At 40.4% G+C, this 15,083-nt stretch overlaps 1 protein-coding gene and 1 long non-coding RNA gene across 5 annotated transcripts in view; one reads left to right on the top strand and one right to left on the bottom strand.

The window, feature by feature from the left end:
• The window catches only part of CDK14 (cyclin dependent kinase 14), a 600,313-nt gene extending 590,569 nt beyond the window's left edge, over positions 1-9,744 (bottom strand). For 3 of the 4 annotated variants that reach the window (XR_006211062.1, XM_042966088.1, XM_042966101.1), the window contains exons 1-2: positions 9,144-9,744; positions 2,039-2,070 (exon numbers count right to left, since the gene is read on the bottom strand). Coding sequence is in view for 3 of the 4 variants with exons in the window: in XM_042966088.1 (XP_042822022.1) it covers positions 2,039-2,070; positions 9,144-9,234 (123 nt within the window). In the remaining variant the exon portion in view is untranslated. The remainder of the gene's footprint in view (positions 1-2,038; positions 2,071-9,143) is intronic. The other variant, XM_042966082.1, reaches the window with a different exon arrangement.
• Positions 9,745-10,500: 756 nt separating this feature from the next.
• On the top strand, positions 10,501-14,518 carry LOC122233509. Its single transcript, XR_006211065.1, has 2 exons — positions 10,501-10,798; positions 14,296-14,518. It is a non-coding gene; the product is annotated as an uncharacterized LOC122233509 (long non-coding RNA).
• The last annotated feature ends 565 nt before the right edge of the window (positions 14,519-15,083 follow it).

Here is a 15,083-nt window from a genome sequence, read left to right as displayed (position 1 = left end):
CCTTTACTACTACCATCTCCCAGGAGCCTGACCCTGGCACTTCCCGTGATTAACTGGAAACTCCTGGGCCCCTCTGGACCTCAATTACTTCATCCGTGAAATGATGAAGTTGGCCCCATGATTTCCAACATCTCCTCCAGGTGTACCATTCTGTGATTTACTAACTTGAGTTTTGTTTTTTTTTTCTTGGTTTTTTTTGTTTTGTTTTGTTTTTTACCAATCTCTTGTACAGAGGAAGGAAAACACTTTGTAAAAGCTAGAGAAAATTTTGCCCCATATTACAAAATCCAGACCTTTGTGCAAAGGTTTCCAGGTAAAGGAGGGTGGGTAGTAACCAGCTTCATATACACATCCTTCCTTAACTTTCATCTAGGTTCCAGCCTCAGATTTTTTGGAAAGCTAATCTCACAGCCACATGACAAAATAACAATCATTAACAATGGCATTTAAACTAAACAGGAGGTTTTTCAAATTCCTAATAATGATTAGGAGTCATCTGTAACAACATGGGAAAATACCACATTTTGGGTTAAAAGAAAAAAGCAGCATATAATAAATGGCTTATGTTTTTTTGTTTCTAAACATAGGGAAAGAAGCAAGAACATTCAACAGTGGTTGTAGCTAGGAAATAGGATTGGGAGATTTTTCTCCTTTTCCTTATTTTTCTCTTTTACGTAAGCTTACATTACCTCCATAATTAGAGGGGAGACATTTCTTTACAAAGACAGAAAAAGTACCAAATATTCACCAATTGATTTCTTCTAAGAAGAAAATATACTCTCCTAAAAACATCTCAGTAACACTGCAGAAATTCCAGAAATACAGGTTTAGAGGAGAACATCATTATTACCAACTATAGATGGGGAAGAAAATATTCCTCTATTGCTTTAGGTCTAGAATAACTAAGCTTTACAGGATGTTTCAGAAATGCTGGAAGGAGAAGTTGTTTTGTAGTCCAGGGACACGTGGCTTTGTAGATCTGGGCCCCAGGAAAAAAGGAACAGGTGCAACAGACAAAGAGGCAGACCATGAGAGCCAAATGTCACTGGCCCCATCCAGAAATCCCAATCTGGAGCAGGTTCTCCCTGAGTGGTCCTGCCCTGCACCACAGCCAACCACATGGCCAAGGGGATTTCCACAAGCACAAATGTCCTCACTTCTCTGAAGCAGTAAAGCAGTGAGAGAACAGGTAGCTTATTTCACAGAAACTGCAACTGTTAAATCAAACAACCACAACAAAACTAATCCATGCTTCATTAGGTTGAAGGATAAGCACACTGTGTATATACTTTTGTGTTCATATATAAACTCACTACGCACGCACACACACACACACACACACACAGCCCAATTTACAATACATGTCAATTACTGTGGCTTTGGATGGTGACAATGAAATACTTCACTCTATAGCACTCCTGAGAATATTTTGTAAACACATTGTCTGTCTGGTGATTCCCACTGATACCACAAAAAACTCAGGAAAGAGTACAATTTAAAAATCATGTTCAAAACGCTATTAATTGCATATGGACCCTCTGCCCTCTTGGAACAGACTTTTTTGCTACTTTGCAGCAAGTAGGTAAAGACAGATCTGATATACAAAGGATAGGAAAACTAGAACAGGAAAGTCAGCCCCTCCTTTGGGAATCTGATAGACAATAAGTGGCATCAACGTCGCATCACATCCTGATTCAGTGCAGGGTTGCAGGGAGCTGGGGTGCCCAACTTACCAACAACTCCAGACTTGCCCTAAGCACGTACCTCACAATGGGCTTCTCCAGCACTACCACCATTAAGGGGTCAATAACACAAAGGCCTGGGGGTATTTTTGCTAATTTAAAAAGACATATTTCTGTTGACTGCCACCAAAATTCATTCAAATAATTAAAGCTGAAAAATAATACAACTATAGAGATGTCATCTCTTCTTTTTTTAAGGCATTTTTTCCTGCTTCTTAAGTGTGAAGTTGGCACCTATTAAGTATACCCAGAAGTAATTAAATACATCCAACATAAGATAAAGAAATTTAACCTACCTCATCAAAGGTGGTGTCGTCTTTCTTCAAAGCTGTAAAATAAAAAGGGAAAGGAAGAAGTTATTGTGAAACATCTCAAGGAAACTAAGTATCTAAGTTCTAGAAAACAGAAAGAAAACAAAGCAGTATGGTGTTTTCATTTCAGAAAGTAAAACTGTACCCCAACCTGAATAACAATGTTATGATACAAATAGGAAAACTACAAATGAGACAGAGAATTGCACAGCATGCTTCTTTGTGAGACACTTTCATAAATATGTAAATGGACTATCCTCCCAAGTATGGAAAAGAAGAATGTATATCTTTCCCCTATCTCTTCTTTAGTAGGAAAACATTTTAATGAAAAGTATGAAAGAATCAAAAAGTAATCTTAAAGAAATGTCTCCTTCAGCTTCTGGGTTTTGTGCATATGTCATTATGCACGGTGTGTGGTCCTCCCAAACCAATTGTCAGGATGACACCCACTCTGCACAGTGCCCTGAATGAGATTCTCATACCGAGAGAGGTTTAAATACAGTAATGAAAGACTAAGCATGTTAAACTAAGCACTGCAGAGACATAATTCAAACATTTCAACATGATCAATTTTATAACGAAGTATCACCAAAGGAAACAATGCATTCAGAACGTTGTATGGGAATTGGCAAATGCTCAAAATTTATTTAAATATGCATGGATTCAGAATTGGCATTCTATTACTCTAAAGAGAGAGAAGTAAGTATTTCATGCATAGTTGGCAAACACCCTAGTTCCTTAAATCCTACAATTACTTAGAATGTTTCATATTAAGGAGAATGCACAAAGGAGCTAATTTAGCTGAAACCACTAGCTGGAGACATGTTTCTAATTTAAAGAATTGTGCATAGGTGTTTACCGTCTGTACTGGACAGTTCTAGTCAGGATAGAAGCACTTGTGTTGCTCTTACTTGGAAAGCTATGTTCTGACAAAAGCAATGGAAAACAAATTATGTTGGGAATCAATCTCTGAGAGAAGTCATGTGCTTAAATGGAAGCTACCATACCAGAGCTTATATTATATAATGTAACAATCTTGAAAAGTATATTTTCTGTTTCATACCATAGACTTGTCTTTTTAAACATCAGGAAGTATGTAGTTGTGGTGAATTAAGGGGGGTGAGGGTAGATTGAGGGAAATAAAGAGTTTCTGAAAGTTCAATTCTTAGTTTTCCTCTTTTTACCTAAGAAGCTGATCTGTACCAAATTTCTCTACTGACTTTATTAGAGGACAACTACTTCTAAATGAAAAATAAAAAGACAGCCCTTTATACCATTCTCAAATAGCTTATCTTACATTCAATTACTTACACACATTTTATTATATATTTCGCTTTAACTTACACTAACTCTCAAATAAGCTATTTTGAGGGGCGCCTGAGTGGCTCAGTCGGTTAAGCTTCTGACTTCGGCTCAGATCATGATCTCATGGTTCGTGAGTTCAAGCCCCGCGTCAGGCTCTGGGCTGATAGCTTCTCTGTCTCCCTCTGTCTCCCTCTGTCTCCCTCTGTCTGCCCCTCCCCTGCTTGCACTCTGTCTCTCGCATTGTCTCAAAAGTAAATACACATTAAAAAAATTAAAATAAGCTATTTTGATAGAAAGCTGTAAGATCCTCAATGATTCTTAAAGACTATTTTTAATTTAGAATGTAAAACTTCTAATCTAGAAGGCTTTCTTTAAATATCAGTCAACAATGTTACTAAACTCCCACCCTCACTCCCTCAAACCGAAGGCATATCTTCTAATTAACATACTTGAGTAGTGATTCCAAGATAAAATATTAGTGACCTACATAAATATAGGCAAGTTGTTCCATCTAAAAATTTTTTTCTAATAAGAAATGATTAGCTCACTGATTTCAAATACAAAGTCAATCATTGTACAGCCACATACCTAGCTCATTTAACAAAAATTAATGAAAAATTATGTGGCTGTCATGTAAGATGCAAAGCTAAAGGAGCAAGCTTATAAATCACAGCACAAACTTCCTGTATTTTCTTTACTTTGGACATAATAAAAGTTTAGTCTTGGGTTTTCTTAAGCAAAGCATCCAATAAGAACTACAGTTAATAACTACCCCCTCGGGTAACTGCAAACACAGAATGAAGACCCTCAAACTGAGAGATAAAGAAAGCAAGAAACTAAATTGTCTTTGACATCCTGACTGGACTATTTCTTTCTTGCCCCCAAATCCTGCCAATTCCTTCAACATTCTGGATAAAGGGGTAGGGTCTGTAGGTAGAAAGAAATGGAAGAAATATTAGAGGAAATTACAGGTGTATCTTCTAAGATATAAGGAGCAGAAAGCTAGATTCTCTCCCATGCACACTATTCTCAAGCCCAAGATATCTTAGGGGAGAACATTTTAAGACCAAAAAATCTATGACTTCAGTAACTCTTCACTGGTGGGTCGACACTTTATATAGTTTCTTATAAATATGGAATCCTTGCTTGAACAGCAGTTAACAGTAACAACAAAGGCCAATTAAATATGTCCCTGCCAAATATTTACCAGGTCATTGATGAATAATAAACTATTACCCAAACAAGCACGCAACATCTCATTATTGATTACATTCCCCGATTGTCATTAATCATTCATGTAAATGTAAACTCACAATTGTCTTCAAAGATATCATGGAATAGCAAGTATATTACACTTTTATGGGTTAACAAAGGTGTATGTATACATTGAATCATTTGAGATAATCAGGTAGTCTATTTAGTCCTCTGCTCGGACACTGCTTCCTCTAGAGAGCTTGCCATGCTCTCACCAACACTAAAGTGGTGTCCCTCCTATGTTCTCCAACAGCAAATTGTGCTAATCTTCTTGGTAAAATTTGTCATTCTATACTGTCAATGCCCTTTCACTGGCCTGCCTTCTCATAAAAGTCCTTGCGGACTGGTACCAATGGCCACTGAAACTGAATGTGAGCACAATGTCTCGCACATAGGAGGTACTCAATAATTATTTGTTGAATTAATTATGTCTACCTCAAAGGCCAAAAGACAGCCTCTTGCCTTTTGAGACACACTAAAGTGTTGGCATATGAAAACCATACACTATTTTCTCTCATGAAAGGATCATAGATATAAATTCCATTTCCTAGTTTTCAAATTAAAATCTTTTGAAACTACATTGGAAGAAGACATGGTACTGTATTTACATTTTGTGTCTGAACCTTTAACCTTAAGAATGGACTTATCAAATGACAGCTGGACTCTACATTACACACATACAGAACAAAGTAACAAACCCAAAATTTCAGCCTCTTCCTTTCATTCAGTTCTCTCACAAACTACATCTTTTAAAAAAAAATGGTGTACATGGGCTTCACCTCAAATATCACAGAGTATAAACTTCCTTTCTCTGGGAGTTAATCCAAACAAGTGTGAAGAAATGCATTCAAATGACTATGAAGAAATGACAGTTTGACCTAATCTTACACAGAAAGCATTCCTCCTCCTAAGCTATCATTCAAAAATAAAAAGAAACAGGAAACAAAAGAGGAAAAGGATTTTAACATAAACTTTTTAACAACTAAGTTCCCATTTCTCTTTATTTATGTTAACCAAAATTAAAAAAAAAAAACACGTGAGACAACAGTAATTCCTAAATAAGTGAACACACTGACATTATTTAGCAGAAAACCATAAATACTCACCACTGAAATCAGTGGATGACTTTGAAATTCAATTACACCCATCTTGTAAAAGAACTGTAACTATGTTGTAGTCACTCCCTGGCAGATGTCATAAATTAGAGTGCTATGGCTTGAAAGCCAGTGTGTTTTATTAGACCTTATATAATATAGTAATCTCAGATCAGCTGTATTGGGGTGGGTAGCGACAAAGCTGGTATGACCATTTACGTGTGGATGAATTAAACATCAGCGTTGCCGCTCTTATACAGTCCAAATGGTTATTAACAATAAACTGATTGAATATCACATACTTTCAAAAGTTGTGCTCATTTTCTATAGATGAACGGTTAACTTCTCAGGACTAAACAATGATGCTGTATATTTTATCCTATAACAAGCTACACTTTTGAATCATACTAAAAAAGCAAAATGAAGTCAGTATGTTTACTTCAAAAGCCATCATAGATTGGTTAAAGGGAATGCATATACAGAGATGTTGGATTACTCCACAAGAATAAACCATTCACTCTTTGATCTCATGAAGTACCAATGAAGAAAGGGGGGAGACAGGGGATACATAGAGAAACTGGAAGGAATAGTAACAGCCCCCATTATTGATCTTCACATGTAACATCTTGCACTAGATATTTTACGTATTCTATCGGATTTAATCGTCACAAAAACCTTAAGAAAATGTATACATGTGGACTCTAAGGTTGAGGGATATTCTGCTAGTTGACCAAGACACACAGCAAGCTAGGAAAACAGGGTTCAAACCCAGACCAGACTAACTCCAAAGTCCATCCTGTTTTAATACGGTAAAGTCAGTAACCACTTCTTCCCTTCTCTTTCTTCCCACCTAGAAAATCAATTATGTCAATATGATGCAATCACCAATAATGATAATAACATATTATGAACATCTCTTGAGTCTACACTACATACTGCACAAGACATCATATGCGTTATTTCCCTAAGTGCCAATATCAAAACTGAGTTGTACATGAAAAACTGAAGCTCAGGGGCGCCCGGGTGGCTCAGTAGGTTAAGCATCCAACTTTGGCTCAGGTCATGATCTCACGGTTTGTGGGTTCAAATCCCACGTCAGGCTCTGTGCTGACAGCTCAGAGCCTGGAGACTGCTTCGAATTATTTGTCTCCCTCTCCCTCTGCCCCTCCCCCATTCACACGCTGTCTCTCTGTCTCCCTCTCAAAAATAAACAAACATTAAAAAAATTTTAAAAAAAAACAACTGAAGCTCAGAAGGTGAGGGACCTGTTCAAGGTCACACTGCTGCATGTGGCAAGACGGGAAATCTCCAGTGGTCTGACACAGCCCACACCCTTAATCTATGCACTATACAATCCCAAAGTAAAAACCCAATTCCATAGTCTTGAGCACCTTAAAACCTTTACATAACCAAATTCGTTTTATTGCTTTTTGATGTTGCAAATATAACATTAAGAACGTACTCAGATAACAAAGATTAATTTTTCTGCAGTCCCACTTCACATGTATGTCTTGGGTTTGACATACAATCATAACCACATAAAACCTCTTTATCTCTTTACAGTATTCCAAAATGGGACTTGCTATTCAGAATCATGACCTTCCTTCAATACAAGAAATAATCAGTTAGGTTCACTGCACTGTACTGTTTCTGAAAGAAGGAAGTAAAATCTACTAGATCATAGAAGACATTTTAACAAGTGTTGGAATCAAAAGGAGTTTCACATCACTAAATCTCAGTAAGCTAGAAAATCCAATTAACTGTAATACCCCATTCGCCAGCATTGTAGTTAATCCAAATTTTACTGATTGTCGATCAAAATCTTAAAATTGCTTAAACATAAGGAATTTTTGTATTAATGTCCTTGGTTTCTTACTGAGATTCAACTGCAATGAATTATTTAACACAAAACTGGAAGGGCTCCAACAGAGTCATTAGCATTAGTAAATATACAGTTAATGTGTTTTAGAACAGGGCTTAATGGACTCCAGAACCCGCCTCTGTGATGCTTTGGGTCCCAGGTTGAACATCCTCTTTAAAAATGCACACCAACTGAACACCTTGCTCTCACACTCTTGGCTTCAAACTTCATTTGCATGTAGGAACTCTTCAAATGCATCCCTAACTCGTGAGAGTGAAACTGCAACTATCCAATACATGCAATAAGTAAAACCAAGATTAAATGTTGGTTTCACACCATAACTTTACAGTCATTTCGGAAAGATTTTGTGTACCAACAGAAAATTTTTAAACCCAACACAAAGAAAACTAGGCTAAATTTTGATCCATATTTTCTCTTGCTTGAAGAAAGTTTGCACATTTTACAGTGTGCTTATATAATGATTTTTTTTTACAGGAATGGATGGATGGATGAATGACTCCAATACTCATATTCACCCCAGGGGTTTATTTTAAGGAATTAAGCACTTTATGCTTAATTTCCATTAACACCTTCATTAACATGGATGACATGTTAAACAAGTGAAACAAAGGCTAGAAAGCTTCTTAGGGAATCCGAGGGGTTATTTTTAGTGCTTGTAGGATTTTCTTGCTGAAAACAGTTACCTGCATAAATGAAAGTTCTAATGTTAGAGGAGGCAGCTACCGTCTTAAGGTTAAAAGGGGTTTTCTATGGCTAACCCTAAAAAGCTAGCAAACCCACTCCACATAATACTGTTGTCACCCTGTTATAGTCCGTGACATGGATTTATTCTTAAATGTCCTAAACATTTTTCAGTCGGTTTTTATTTGTGTATCAGATGGTTGGTTTAAAGACAATAGCCCCGGAGCTGTAGTAAATGTAAGAAGTTCTGAGGACTTATTTCTAAATGTTCAGACAAGTTCACAGCGCGCATTTATTTGCTGCATTGGAAAGATTCAGAGAGCTTGGGACAGAACAGCCGAATCTCGCTTTCGAGGACCCGAAGTACCGAACAAAAGGTCCCAAGGTATCTGTCCCACTTCCCTTTAGGTTGGATGTGTTAAACAATACGAAGGAACAGCTCAACGTTTCACCAATTTCCAAAGCTAAATTACTGACTAAACACCCCAGAGCGAAACCTGCGCGCAAAAAAAAATAAAAAAATAACAAGGGACCCTGGCGGCCGCTCAGCCCGGTGCGCAGCGGGGCCCGGGGCGTCCCATCGCCAGTCCAACGCGGGCGCGAAAGGCGGAGCGCTAGTGGCGAGGAGAGGAAACCCAAACTGTGGGCTTTAAGATCATCCACAAATGATCCCCTAGATCCCGAGGGAGAGGGGTGTCTCTCCTTTCCATTGTCGCCCTACCCCAGGTCCGGGTACTGTTCCCTCCACCGACCGCGCGCAGCACACTCTACACCAGCCCCGGGTGGTCGCCGCTTTGGTGATGCCAGAAGCGCGGGGCGGAGGAGCAGGCGCCGGGGGCGTCCGGCCCGGTGCCTGGGGCAGCGCGCCACTCACCGATGCGGCTGAAACTCTCCGACAAAGTTCTCCGCAACTTCTTCATCTTGCCGATCTTCTCGGCCGGCTGCGGCTCAATGAGGTCGCACATCTGGGCGACGCGGGGCTCCGGCAACTTCCCCAAACTGGTCCAGAGCGGAGCGCAGACAACAGCGAGGGCGCGCGGCAAGAAGGCGGCGCCTCCTCCTCCTCCTCCTCCACCTCCTCCTCCGGCCAGGAGGCGACGCGCTGGGCTCAGGAGGCGAGTGGGGAGCTGCAGGCTCTGCTCCGGCCTGGGCCGCGGCTGGGCGGGCGGGGGCGTTCTACGTGGTGCCGGGGGCGGCCGCCATCGCCGCAGCCGCGGTGGCCCCGCGCCGCGCCGCCGCCGCCCGGCTCATTTTCCCTCCTTTGTAACCGAGAGCAGCGCGGCCGGCGGCCGACAGCGGGGGCGGCGCGGCTGGAGGCGGGGCGGGGACGGGCTGGGAACAAGGTGCGGGAGCCGGGGGTCGCCGGAGCGCGCGGGGCACAGGCGGGGAGAAGTTCTCAGCCCCGAGTTTCGGGCGTTAGGGAGAAAGAGCCGCGGCGCGGAACCGCCACCCGCCCCGCCCTAACCGCCCCGCCCGCCGCTTCCGCCCCGCCTCCCCCTTGGCAAAGGACCCCGGGCTCGGGACCCCAGGGGGACCTTGGCTCCCCGGCTCGGAGTCCGCGTTCTCGGCGGGCCTCTAGCCCCGCTCGCGCCCCCGCGGCGCCCCCTCCCGGCCGCCCCCGCGCGCCTCCCCCGGCCCTGCCCGCCCCGCCCGCGCGCTCCAGGACCCAGGCCGGCGGAGGGCCTCGAACAGGCAGGGCTGGGAGCGGGCCGCTACTGGGGACTCCTCCTCGCGCTTTGGGGAGGCCACCAAAGGAAAAGCTCTGGATCTCGGTCGTTTATGACTGATTTTCTCCTTGCCACGAACGCGTGTGAAAAGGGCGAGGACCTGGGGGGAGGGGGTGGCCACCACCACTACCTCTGGGTCGGGGGAGTGGAAAGGCCTCGGAGACGCACTCAGGTTTGAGGGCGACTTTTTCTTTTCCCAGTTTTGCTAGGGAGGTTGTTAAGTTGGGCCCGTTTTTTTAGGGGAGTCAAGTGCAAAGGCAGAAGCGTCAACTGTAACCCCCCAAGGCACGGTTAAGTGCTGTTTCCTTCACCGCCGTGTCACACTGAGTGACTGATGGGAATGTAGATGCAGCTGATTTCTGATGTAAATACCCAGTTCTATAGTAAATAGCAATGGGATTCTAGAATGTGTTACCAATTCTGGAATATATTAGTAATCTAGAATTACCAATATTCTAGAATTGGTAATTCTAGATTGCCGATTCTAGATTACCAATTCTAGCATGTATTTCTAAATTGGAAGTCTTGGAGCCAAAAAAGATTCCCACCTCCTCTTCCCCGGCCTCAAAAAATAAATTTTAAAAAGGAACACGTTGGGGGAGGCTTTATAAAATCCCAAAACAAACAGTTCAGGCAGCAAACACACATCGTCTTCATTCTATTAAAACGTGGCGCAGTGAACACTCCAAACATCACTCTCCCAAGGGAGAGAGAAGGAAGATGGGGGAGGGACTGAATGTTGATTTGGGGCCAGCAAACTCCTTATGAATAGAAATTTAGTAATCTTGAGTCATCTGGCTGTGTAAGTAATAAGAGCTTGTGAGTGTGTGACAATGCTGTTTGGTTTAAAGGAAGTTTTGGGGAGTTTGTGTTTTGTTAAAAGATTTTTATCTTAAAATAAAAACTAGCCCCCTGCCTTCCTTAAATTGTGAGGTAGAACACTTCGACTTGTTCTCCTCTGCACTGAGCATATTATAGGGTCTTGATAGATGGCAGCTGATAACAGGAAGTCAAGCCAAGCAAAGGAGGGTGGGGAATTCATCAAGATGCAAGGAGGCTGGGTCCTAGTGACCATAATTAGATATTATAGACAGCACAAATATGGCCTCAGACAGGAAAAAGTTTGACTTTTACCACTTCCTCAGATTACTTAGGGAGAAAGTTATCAGCAGCTATGAATGAAAAAACAAAAGCAACCAATTAAAATACTGATGGGTTCTATCTACCGAGTCAACAAAGTTGAAGAAATAGTTACTAATTTAATAAGCTTTGAGTACTGTGTGTCTGTGGCTATCCTATTCACTCTGACAATGACTAGTTCATATAGGTAAATACACATATAGCTACAGATACAGATTCTCCATTTTATCTCCCCAGTATTTAATATTTCCAACCTTTTTAAGGGTCAACTTCTGCTTGAATAAATCATGGTATATGCATACAAAGGTATAGTAAGTAAACACTTTTTTTAGATGAGATAAGTCAATATGTATTGATGTGCAAATATGTCTAGGGTAACTAAGTAAAAAGCAAATTTATCATTAAATCATTTGTGGGGAAAAATATACAGATGTATGTTTCCACATGCACAGAAAATTTCTCCAGAAAAAGAACAAAGAACGATTAAGTGTGCATACCCAGAATAAAGAGAACATTTCCTTTGCCCTTATACCTTTAACTACAATTTGAATGTTTTACCCAAAGAACACATTACTTATAAATACTAATAAAAATACTAATTTAAAACATAAAAATAATATTTACTTCATTTTTACCTACCCTACTCCAAAACTTCTGCTTTTGCATCTCCAAAATAAACCTCACCTCATTACAATGGTATTCCTAACAGGAGAGATAGTGGTTAGTAATGGACCAAATAAACCTTGTCAATTATGAATAACCAACTTCCCGTTATATGCTTAACAACTTCCTTTGTTGGTTATATATTAAAATGACTAATTTTGTAAGACACTGTGACACAAAGGAGGACATTTTTAACTAGATAGTTTGTTTTTTTTTTTTTTCAATGTTTTTTATTTATTTTTGGGACAGAGAGAGACAGAGCATGAACGGGGGAGGGGCAGAGAGAGAGGGAGACACAGAATCGGAAACAGGCTCCAGGCTCCGAGCCATCAGCCCAGAGCCTGACGCGGGGCTCGAACTCACGGACCGTGAGATCGTGACCTGGCTGAAGTCGGTCGCTTAACCGACTGCGCCACCCAGGCGCCCCTTAACTAGATAGTTTTAAAATGTATACACTTAATAGGATTCAACTCTTTACACAGTTATGTTTCACTTATGTCTTTATCCTACATTTTTAAGTTCCCTGAGGGAAGGGACTCTGTATACAAAAAGTACAATGTTTATTTCATAGTGAGTGTAAGCTAAAAATTTTTTTTAATTTTTTTTTAATGTTTATTTATTTTTGAGACAGAGAGAGGCAGAGCATGAGCAGAGGAGGGGAGAGAGAGAGACAGAGACACAGAATCCGAAGCAGGCTCCGGGCTCCAAGCTGTCAGCGCAGAGCCCAACGTGGGGCTCGAACTCACGAGCTGTGAGATCGCGACCTGAGCTGAAGTTGGACGCCCAACCGACCGAGCCACCCAGGCGCCCCGCTAAAAATTTTTTTAATGTGTATTCATTTTTGAGAGATGGAGGAAGACAGAGCATGAGTGGGGGAGGGGCAGAAAGAGAGAGACACACACAGAATCCAAAGCAGCAGAGCCTGATGCAGGGCTCGAACCCACAGACCATGAGATCATGACCTGAGCTGAAGTCGGACACTTAACCAACTGAGCCACCTAGGTGCCTCATCACAGTGGATGTAAATTAAATGTCAAGTGAATGTAGAATGTATCGCTGCCCCTGAGAAGTGATGTGTTGTCCTCAGAAACAAAGATGACTATCCAGCATCTGTGTGCCATATGTATTTTCAGTGGGAGGATGGATCTGTGCCAGTCCTCCATCCGAACTTCTGGTTCACAAGGTTATAGTTTGGCTGGACTGAATTAAAGGTGCAGTATCTGAATACAAACACATAAACTTACCTAGAGGCTGAACCCAACATGAGTTGACCTTAATCAAATTCATCGATTAAAGCATGCATATATATTAATTAAGCCTTGAGGAGTAGCAACAGTGGCTGGACATCCACCACAACTCATGGGTTCTAGTCCCTACTCTAAATGTTGTGTGGCCTTAAATAAAGTGACTTACCCACTTTCTTATCTATAAAAAAAAAAAAAGGGAGGGGGCTTGAACTAGATGACCTCCAGGGTCATTCATTCCTGCAAAATTCTGATTTTAAGTTGAATGGTGAAATTTCTCCTCTCCCAGCTTATGTACTAAAAGGTAGATTTATTAATGAGAAGTAATTAACATGCAAGTAAGATGGACAAAGACAAAGACCATCAACAAAAATTAGGTAAAATTTAAGATACATTATTTCTAGTTCTGCTATACATTAATTACGCTTTTATTATAAATGGATCTTGCCCATATAAGAAAAATAGCAGGCTAATATGCTGGCAGTAAATTTTAAGGGAATGAATCCTAATCCAAAGAAGATAAATTATAGAGGATTTGATTAGAATCTATAATCTAGCAAAAGGAGAAAACAGACTTACTGACCTGAAACGGTATGAAAAGATATTATCAGTAAAATAAAATCTATGAAACAAGGATGTCAAGTATGTAGGGAATAAAGTGGGAAAGCAAAATTAAAAAGAGAAAATGTATGTTTATTAATGTAAAATTTTAGAATTTAACCAAAGGGTAAATATTAAGACATACAGTCAGGTTGTAATTATTGAAGTGGTGGAAATTTACCTAATTAAATATCCTCTTAGAAATCTAAATAGTCACCCTAGTTAATTATTTTTAGGATCAAGTATTATCCTCCTTTTTTGAACACAGCCAGCAGGAACTGAAGTAGCACAAGTTTAAGTGACTTATACAAAGTTCCCAATGAGTCATCAGTGAAACTGGCACATGGAATCCAAAACTCTTGTCACCAACTTTTGGTTAATGTCTAGCCTTAAGGGTTCCTCCCCCCCCCCTTTTTTTTTTTTTTTGACATAGATCAAATTAAAATAAAAAAGGGAAGGGGAATGGAGGGTTGTTATATCCACACTTAGGTAAATGGAGCTCCCCATCCTTCCCCCTCCCTGTCTATCCACCACCCATTGCCTAGTGACTCCTAATTTCAATCCCTTTCACATTTACAGGAATCATTCTTGTTGCCACAAACATCCGGGCTTGTGCAGAACTAAGACCTGTATTTGTCTAATTGTTTTATAGGTAATTCTCTGTTTGTTCATCATATATTTCAAGAGACCTAAGGACCTAAATAAATTGATCTACTTGCAAATGGCTGTAGTATGAAGAAGCTGCCAAAACATCCAAATGATGTCACTATTAATTAGCTCAGAATAGTTTTGAAGAAAATAAACTACCAGGGTCAAAGCATGCATTGAAATACTGGTGAACTGCCCTGTCCTATTAAACCATGTTTAAATATTAATGTTACCTTGTTCCTGTTTTCAATTATTATATAATTTGTACAATGGAAGTCCATAGAAGAAAATACCAACCATGACATACCTCACTGAATCATGCTGTTTGGTGTTATTTGTGTGTGTGATACAGATGTGTCATCAAGAAAGGGTCCTCATTTATGACTGTCATCAATTTCAGTGCATCATGTTGCAGATCCATCAGAATTAAACTTCAGGGACCAGTCCTTTAATTGAATTCTGAACATGGATGTGAAAATGGTCAGAAACTAATGTTTTAGTGAACCAAAACCTTATGCCTTTTGGTCAGTACAGACAAGTCCTGTTAGGAACAATATGTTCAGAAATGCAGCTCTTGTATCAAAAACACCCTAATCTTTCTTTCCAAGGCACTTGACAGTTCATCTGCATTCACATGCCTATTCTAATCAAGTGCTTCTAAGCCAAAAAAAGTGTCCATAGGATAATTATGTTGGTGGTGTCATCAGACATATCACATTCCCTAGCAAAACTCACTATTTATTATTTTTAAATGTAATTGAAATACTTATGGTTTTATAATGTGCTATAAAT

This window comes from Panthera tigris, chromosome A2 (assembly GCF_018350195.1).
Source record: "Panthera tigris isolate Pti1 chromosome A2, P.tigris_Pti1_mat1.1, whole genome shotgun sequence".
NCBI classification, from domain to species: Eukaryota; Metazoa; Chordata; class Mammalia; order Carnivora; family Felidae; genus Panthera; species Panthera tigris.
This window is presented reverse-complemented; position numbering and strand designations above follow the sequence as displayed.